The sequence below is a fragment of the Hordeum vulgare genome, chromosome 4H, assembly GCF_904849725.1.
Source record: "Hordeum vulgare subsp. vulgare chromosome 4H, MorexV3_pseudomolecules_assembly, whole genome shotgun sequence".
Classification (NCBI taxonomy): Eukaryota; Viridiplantae; Streptophyta; class Magnoliopsida; order Poales; family Poaceae; genus Hordeum; species Hordeum vulgare.
The window spans coordinates 72,980,627-72,989,592 of NC_058521.1; the positions used below are offsets into that span (position 1 = coordinate 72,980,627).

Genomic DNA, 8,966 nt, shown 5'->3' on the forward strand with positions numbered 1-8,966 from the left:
GTGAAGAATAGAGATCCACCTATCTCCGACATGTGGCATGCGTAAATCCTTCGCGCCTCCGCCAAGTACTTGTCAGCAGCTTTTATTAAATTGTCAAATCCTTTTAAGTTTGATGCTTCCATCCCTTCTAGAAAGCGAGTATTCATTGCGGAAACATATAGGCCACCATGGCCATAAGCTGATAACATTCAAATTACGACCTTCTATAGTCATCAGTTCAGGCACAACCCCTGGCAGGAATTTCTATTGAAGAACATAATAATAACATAGTTAGCAATCTAGTTTTTCTTAAGAAGAAAATTATGTATGCAAAAGATTGACTAATTAATGACACAATAGTAAAAAATAGTCTTACCATGCTATCTACATGGAAATTATTAGGGTTCAACTCATGCACTAGTGGCACGTATTCAAAATAACTTTCATCAATATCTTCATATTTGTTCTTATAATCATCAACATCATCAATAAATGAGATCAGATGGGTTTTCTCCAACCAAGTTAGATCAGAGCCAAGACTGTAATAGGTCATGTCTACTGTCTTTTCATTTTTTTTGCAGAAGAGAAATAAGCTATCAATTAAAAATAAACAAGTTAAGTAGGGATGAACACCAACTATTTTTAAATAAACAATGAAAATCACTTCACAAATATGGTTGTCAAACTCACATTGAGGTAAAACTGGAAGCATATCGACACCCACCCAAATGTCGATATTACCTTCAATATCATCTTCAGGACGAATATCGAAGGTTATTTCCATATCCTCCTGAAATCCATATGCCTTGCCTAGAGCTTCCCAAGTTGAGCAACCAAAATGCGAGTGATTAATTGCATTGCATAGTGTAACCAGAAATGTGAAACCATGTTTAGTCCTCAGGTGAGCTCTCCTCGTCTTCATATTCTCCATTTATTGGGAATCGAGCTTCTCCAAGACACATCGTCTTACATGAAAGGGGATGCACTAGTCCAATTGTAAAAAGTTGAAATTACACGTTGATTGAAGCAAAGAAACAGAGAGAAAAGAAGCAAAAATAGTGGTCATCGTTGCGTACCGTAAAAACGTCAAAGGTCTCGCCAAGCTTGATGGTGAAGAATCTGCCGTTTTGTAGGTGAGGTATATCACACAGACCTCGATCTTCGCTGCAATAATCACACCCAGGGATCCCCTCGTCCTCAGAGGACATTTCCTATGTTCATGATTCAAAGACTAAAAATCAACCACAACTATTGGTGTATATGAAAAATCAACATGGATTGAGTTTCAGTTTGTCGAGGCTTCCTTGAAAAACTTTCATACCTCATGGTGTATATGGTGCACACTCTCTCATACTGATATGGTGGTGTATGTTGGTGGACACTCCCTCCCACTACTATTTCGACCGTCGGTGATGGCCGCTCCTCCCTTCGTCCCCATGTGCCTTACCAAAATCTCTAGCACGCGGGAACGAAGGAGGAAGCGCCCACCACGATAACAGTCTGGATTCTTCCTGTGATACTTCAACCATCGATGTTGGTCGCTTCCTCCTCTTATTGCTGGAATGACATCTAATTCCTATTCTGACAAAATTTTGGCATAACCTTTTCTAAAAACAGAACATTTCTAGTGCTTGAAATTTGCCGGAACGGAAATGAATCAACATTCAGGCAAAACATCGGCCAGTCAGAGGTTTCAATTTCATTTTTATTTTCATTGTCATTTTCATTTTCATTTATTCACATGTTCAAACCATTCTAAAAGACAACCCGAACTACCATCGTTTAAAATTACATTCTATTCTAATACTAGTTAAATCAAGTGTGGAATAGATTTTTCTACCAACTATATTTTTAACTAATTGAGTAAATTAGAAACTAGAAACTAACAGGATCAACTATAAACTAGAAACTAGAAACTAGAAAGTACTACTACATCTACATCTACTACTACATATACTATACTTAAAACCAGAAATTAGAAACTGAAAATTCCTATACCTAAAACATTACTTAATTAGGAGAGAGGAGGTGGGAGGAGTGGGGAGTGAAGAGGAGGAGGAGGAGGGAGGAGGGCAACAGGAGGAGGGAGAGAGGATGACAACATAAGGAAGGAAGAGAGAAGAAGAAGAGAGAGGAGGGCGGTCGAAGGAGGAGGGAGGAGGGAGGAGGCTGGTCATAGGAGGAGGGGAGGAGGGAGGAGGGGAGGACGGCTGCGGGAGGAAGGAGGAGGTATGAGAGAGGAGGGCGATGAGAGGAGGAGGGAGGGAGATACCTCGGGAGTGACGGTGGCAGCGGTAGGACGGTGGAGGTGGTGGGTGAGGGCGACGACAGTGGCGGCGGGGTGTGGCAAGAGCGTGAGAGGGGGAGTGAGAGAGACAGGAAACGAGCACGGGGAAGGGGGTGTGGATAAGGTGACACTAGTAGTAGCGCCGGTTGTCGCACCGCACTATTGCGAAGCACTATAACAGTAGCGCGTGTCTGTGGCCCATCGCTACTGCTACGGGCAGTCCCGATGGGTGACGATGTGACCCCTTAGCAGTAGCGTCGTCTCCGGTACCCGCACTGCTAGTATATAACTACCTGCAGCGCCTCTTCTTACACCGAGCTACCCCTAAGTAGCAGTAGTGTCCTCAGCAAAAGCACGCTACTCATAAGCCTCTTCGTATAAGGTTTTCTCTAGTAATATTAATTCTTGCCTTATCAGTTACAACGGCACGTCTACGACTTATTCTGCGGCGGTAGTGATTGTTCGTTGGTGTTTGAATCTCGGTCTAACTTTTATTATGTTTGGGATGCTTTTTTAATATATAATAGTAGATCTAATGCTTTAAAAAAACTAAAATTACAATTTTTGTGTCAGTTCATAGCAGACACCATAAACTGGCATTGATTTACAACAAACAGTTACAAATCACTTCCCCCAAAACGGTTATAAAGCGCTAACTTTTCGAGGAATAAGTTAGCAAACCAATTAAGCATGTCTCTCAGCGCCGTTAAGATTGTCTTGTACTTAACCGCGTCCCAGCAAACAAAAAAAGAGTACAAAGCCGCATAAAACGCAGGCCCCCTCCCCTCGGATCGTCGTCCTCCCCACACTCCCCCACGCCCCCCGATACAACACAACGCTCCTCTCTCCGCGCTCCGCTCCCCCCCATCTCTCTCTGTCCTCCGCGGCAAGTCAAGTGGAACGTGAACCAAAAGGCAGCGGAGGGAGAGCGCCGGAGGCGGAAGGCAACGTGACGCCGCCCGCCATGAGGCTCCTCGTCCCCGACGGCGCGCGGCAGCACCCGGAGGCCGCGGCCGCGACGACGCCGCGCCGGCACCGCCCGTCGCCCGAGGACGCGGCGGGGGGCAGCGGGAGGACGGTGGCGGTCGGGATCAGGTGGGATGCCGCCAGCCGCGAGCTCCTCACCTGGGCGCTCGTCAAGGTCGCCAATGCCGGCGACCGCGTCGTCGCCCTCCACGTCGCCGCCGGTGCGTCCCCCCTTCTCCACTCCACGACCCGGCGCCCGACGGTCACCCGTCTCTCCGATTTTCTCGCCCTCGGTTTATACCAAACCAAGTTCCGCGTTGCAGATTCTGTTCCTAGGACCAATTCGTGTTCCGCGCTTTCGAAAATTTTCCTTCGGTTTTGTTATGAGATTAACATCCTCTTTTTTCTGCCCTTTTTTTTCAGGAGGCGGAGGAGGGGCCGGACTGGAGGAGAGGAGGAAGGCCGCGGATTCGCTCGCGTCGGTGCTCGCCGTGTACGACGGCTTCTGCAACCTCAAGCAGGTCCGTCCGTCCGCTCGCCCCTGCTTCGCGAAACGCTCTCTATTTTTGCTACGAGTACTACTTTATTATTCGCGAGAGTGACTTGCGGACCTCTATTCAATGGCTGCGGTTCAAAGCACTTGCCTTTTTCGTCACGGAGAGCTCCCAATTTGACCCGTCATTAATTCATGGTCCATTCGATTTTAGCTCAAACTTAAAACTTCCCACCTCTTCCGTAGTACTAGTACTGTTTTGATGGTGACAATAGCTTACCAGGTGGTCCAACTTTTGTTGTTTCGTTATAAGTTTTGGCAGCTTGAAATTTTGACAACTCTTAGTTTTCACCTCCAACCATTAAAATTTACTGCCAATGTTTGTCGAGCTGCAAAAGGTTCAGGGGGCAGGACTTTGTAGCCCTTTGATCCTACCACCGGGAATTTGCCTCAAAATCAACTCTCTCTTTTAAAGTTTTTTCCCCTAAAAATTCTCATCACTTTGTTGGTCCACTTACATTTGGCAGATCAATTTGGAGCTCAAGGTCTGTGGGGGATCGTCTATCCGGAAAACTCTGGTTAAAGAAGCGGCTTCATGTGGTGCTGCGCATCTGATCCTCGGTGTCGCAAAGAATTCTCGGTCTTTTGGGTACTGAATTTGGCACATTCTCCGCTCCTTGTTGCTAAACTGGTCCAGATTAGTTTGTTCCTCATATTAGTGTCCTTGTTTCTTTCCAAATATATATCAGATCCTCCTCCACTTCAGTTGCCAAGTACTGTGCAAAGAGAGTTCCCACGAGTTGCTCGGTTCTTGCTGTCAACAATGGCAAGATTATTTACCAAAGAGCTGCGGCACACGAAGAACCATTCAATAGCACTAGCGCACGTAAGTCAATCAAACCATATTTCTTGCATTTGTTAGTTTCCTGGTCTCTGGTTGCCATGAGTATGTTTAACCCTGTAATTGGAATGCAGCCGAGACGCCAAGGAGGAGTTACCGCAAGCTTCTGACCTCCCTGATAGGAGAGAAAACTCACGACGAGTGTATAAAGGATAACAGGTCCATTTCTCGGGCTGTCACCATGCCAATGAGGTCTCATACATCGTCAAAGGAAGTTTCACTAGCATTGGTTCCAGTTAAGGTTTGCCGACGTGAATCGCCAGAAGTAGCAACTGGCTGGCCATTCCTAAGGAAGAAGTTGTTACCCAACCGACAGGATGGGTTGTCTGACAAGCCCAAGATGTCTGTGGTGCAGTGGGCAATGCGGCTTCCTAGCAGGTATTCAGCTGTTTCGCCAGTCCATCTTGAACACAGAACCACGAGACCGAACTCAACCAACAGTGTCAGTCGTATCTTGCGTGATAGGGTGGTTATCCCCTCGAGAAGCAATTCAGGAAGCTCTTCTGTTGTGATTGAGGAATTGGATACAGAAATTCCACAGGAGCTGATCTCACTCAAGGAAAAATTCTTATCCCTTTATTCTTCGTACAGTTACAATGAGCTTGCAGATATCACTTCTAACTTCTCAGCTGGTATGTATTTCAGATTAATTTCTATTATTCCCATTTCCCTAGACATGTCATATTTAGCCATTAGGTGGTTTGCGCAGATTGTATAGTTGGACAAGGTGGCACGAGCCAAGTCTACAAAGGTTGTTTGACAAATGGCAAGGAGTTAGCAGTGAAGATCCTGAAGTATTCCGACGATGTACTGAAGGAGTTCACATCAGAGATCGAGATTGTCAGCTCCGTCATTCACAAGAACATCATATCCATCACCGGCTTCTCCTTCAAGAACAATGATCTTCTATTGGTATATGAATACTTGCAAAGAGGCAGCCTAGAAGAAATACTGCATGGTATGCTCCATAGCTTGCGTCACCTGTTTTCTCCCCATGTTGTTTCCATGTAAAAAGTAAAAACTCATCTTATTGTTAATGTGATGTAGGTGAGAGAGAATGCAAGAGCATGTTCGGTTGGACCGAGAGGTTCAATGTGGCGGTAGGTGTTGCTCATGCACTGGATTATCTCCATGGTAATGGTAACAGTCACCCGGTGATCCATAGGGATGTCAAGTCATCAAATATCCTCGTCTCAGAGGATTTTGAGCCAAAGGTAAACCTATCATCCTGTTCCACAACATGCTTCAGTTCTTGTGCAATATCAAATTAGCTGAATCAAGATATCTGTATTCGTGTGATGCAGTTATCAGACTTTGGCCTTGCGCTGTGGGCCGCTGATGCAACACCCCAGATCACATGCAATGATGTTGCAGGAACTTTTGGGTTAGTTAGCTGATCATGTGCACACTAGCTTTGCCTTTTCATGCTCTGCTGCAACATTTTCTTTACTGATGTATGTATACCTACCTTCCCCCAGGTACTTGGCTCCTGAATACTTCATGCATGGCAAGGTGAATGACAAAATCGATGTTTTCGCTTTTGGTGTTGTTCTTCTTGAACTCGTCTCAGGCAGGAAACCGCTGTGCACTGGTTGTCCGAAAGGCCAGGAGAGTCTAGTTATGTGGGTAAGTGCATCATCATCTGTTGATTGTTTGTTTGAAAATAAAAATTGGCTTGATTTTGATAAAGAAGGGTTTCTTCCTTTAGTTTTAACAGAAAATTTGGTTGTTTTGTGCGTTGTATATAGGCAAATTCTATCATCCAAGGAGGAAAGCTCACGCAACTTGCAGATCCTAGCTTGCCTACCGAAGGCCATACCGATGAAATCGAGAGGATGACACTTGCCGCTTCCCTCTGCATCAGACCAACACCTCAACACCGTCCTCACATCGCAGTGGTGAGATTTCGTTTCTGCTGCATAGATTGTGCCATTTATCATGCTGCGTATATCCTCTGTACTCCCCATCTTACGAGCCTCCGTCCGTAAACATCAGGTTCTGAAGCTACTTGACGGCGACAATGACACTCTCAAGTGGGCAAGATCGCATGTGGGTTTATCGTACGAGAGCGATGGCGACGTAGACGACGTTGTCACGCTCGCACCACCTCCGGAGAACAGCACCAACATCCAGTCATACATCAACCTCGCCTTTGACGTGGACAACGACTCCGCCTCGGTGAGCAGCAACGACTTCATCACGGCAAACACGTCCCTGGAAGAGTATCTTCAGGGAAGGTGGAGCCGGTCGTCGAGCTTCGACTGACCGATCGACCCATGGCAGAGTTGGCGCCCCAGTTTTGTGTATAGAGATCCTTTTCCTCTCCCATTTCTTCCTAAGTTAACCTGTTGCTGCTCCTTGGGTGAGAGGTGGCACATGCAATGCCCTCCTCAGGGTCTATGATCTGATCAATGTTTCTTATTTTTTTTTCCCCTAGAGTTTTTATGAGTGAGCCTGTAATGTTCTCATCCAAAGGATGAGATGAGATGAGATGAGGAATAAAGTAGAGTAGGGAGGATGTAACCGTGGGTTGTTTGCCCACGCCCAAATCATCAGTGCTTGTTCCACCATGTGCTCACTTGTTAGAATAAAGTTATAATCGTAGAGTTCGAGCTGATGTGGCTCCTCAAACTGAGACTGCTATGAGACAATATATACCCCCCCCCCCCTCTGTCCGGACAAGTAATTCCTCCATCTAGCCATCGCATTGCTCCAGATCATGAATAAGGTCAGGATCAATGTATTCACACCCAGACCCAGATACACTATTAATCTAGGCTCGTGCTCCACGATGGTGCTTGTGCTTGTGCAACCATTGGACAACGAACTGCCAGAGTCAGTATGATATAGCCAGCTAATGGGTGTCTGCTTCAGCGTGGCATCTAATGGTCCTGGGCATCAGGTCGGTCCAACCAACGAACAGAGCTGATCATCATCATCATTAAAAGGAGAAAAAAGAGAAGATCGTGGAGGAGGAGTAAAGACACTACTAGTAGGATACTAAAATCATCTGATGATCGCACAGTTGGGACATGTTGCATCACATGGGGATGGGGCTGAGGGAATCACATTCACACTCACATGAACCAACCCACCCCCGTGGACGGATGGATGGATGGTACCCGACAATGGCAGGATTCTTGGGAGAGTTACCTGTGCACGCCAACATGAGGGGAGGGAACCGACACCGAGAAGCAGCCGTGAACAGAGCTTTGCTTGGCGACAGCGAATAACGGGGGACACTAAGCACGGATAATGCTCAACACTCATATATGCAACGCTATATATGCAACGCTAGTAAAATACACATCCTCAAATTTTGCTATAGTTGAAAGACGAATTATGATTTGGCTTGGATCCGGTCCTGTTGAGACCTCGGCGATTTCCCATGATGAATGTAAGGACCTCGTGATTGAGTAATAACAAGTATTTTTCTCGCAAAAGAAAAAGATAACGCATTTACCTGACCGAAAAAGAATTTTTTTTCTACTTTATATTACAAAACAACCAACGCCGATACAATCAATGATAGATGTTGGTGCAGAAACGGCACATTCACGCCAAATAAAACAAAATACAAAAAGAACAAATGCCGGCAACGGCGGATCAACAAAAACGAAGAAGCATCGCGACCGCTGCGACCGCCGGAGATCTTCCACCAAGCTCCTAAACTCTGAAACGCCGATACCAATCAACACCTCCAAAAAGGGACGCGGCGATGATGATGTTGCTACCAAGGGTTTCCGTAGGCGGCGAGGACAAGGGAAGGGTAACCCCCGACGCCCTCCTGGAAGGTCCGACGGCACCCTCACGCACCATTGCGTCGGTGTCGGCCAAGTAGACATGGATTTCTCCTGATCCTAACCTTCACCTCGGGTGTTCCGGAGCCTGCCATCATACCGACCACCACTGCGCGCCAACACGATCTTGAAGCTTCCCACGTTGTCTCACCACGGCACCGTAAAGTGGGACCTACACATCGAAAAGGAGGGGCCAAGACTAGGAGAAGCAACATCGTCGACACGCGGGAGGGCCCAACCAAACACAGCAACAGAAGCATACCAACCCCTGGGCCCACATGATCGGTCGGGCGCTCAGATGCCCGTAAAGCTCCTGTCGTCGCGCTGCAGAAGGCATGTCATCAACGTCGCCACCCCCCGGTCCGAGCCGCTCCCCACCTCACCACGCGGGAGGCATCATGCCCGCATCGGAGCTGACACTTTAGGATCCAGATGGGGCCCTAAGGGCCCATATCTGGGTCGGGAACGTGTCGTCGGCCACCCCGCACCACCAGTTCGCCCCGCCACCAAGGGAAGCACCACCACCATGTCATCCATCGG

The 8,966-nt window shown here is 47.1% G+C and overlaps 1 protein-coding gene across 2 annotated transcripts; it reads left to right on the forward strand.

Annotated features, from left to right (window-relative positions):
• The first annotated feature begins 2,994 nt into the window (after nt 1-2,994).
• Nucleotides 2,995-7,196, forward strand: LOC123447924 (probable receptor-like serine/threonine-protein kinase At5g57670). Of its 2 annotated transcripts, XM_045124651.1 has the most exons (12): nt 2,995-3,453; nt 3,656-3,753; nt 4,253-4,374; nt 4,475-4,611; nt 4,701-5,004; nt 5,092-5,258; nt 5,336-5,584; nt 5,674-5,840; nt 5,931-6,010; nt 6,105-6,252; nt 6,375-6,524; nt 6,622-7,196. In XM_045124651.1, the coding sequence occupies exons 1-12, from the start codon at nt 3,231-3,233 to the stop codon at nt 6,889-6,891; spliced, it is 2,115 nt and encodes a 704-aa protein (XP_044980586.1). In that variant the 5' UTR covers nt 2,995-3,230; the 3' UTR covers nt 6,892-7,196. The 2 variants fall into 2 exon arrangements, with proteins under 2 accessions (XP_044980586.1, XP_044980585.1); XM_045124650.1 differs by having other exon boundaries at nt 3,052-3,453; nt 4,701-5,258.
• The last annotated feature ends 1,770 nt before the right edge of the window (nt 7,197-8,966 follow it).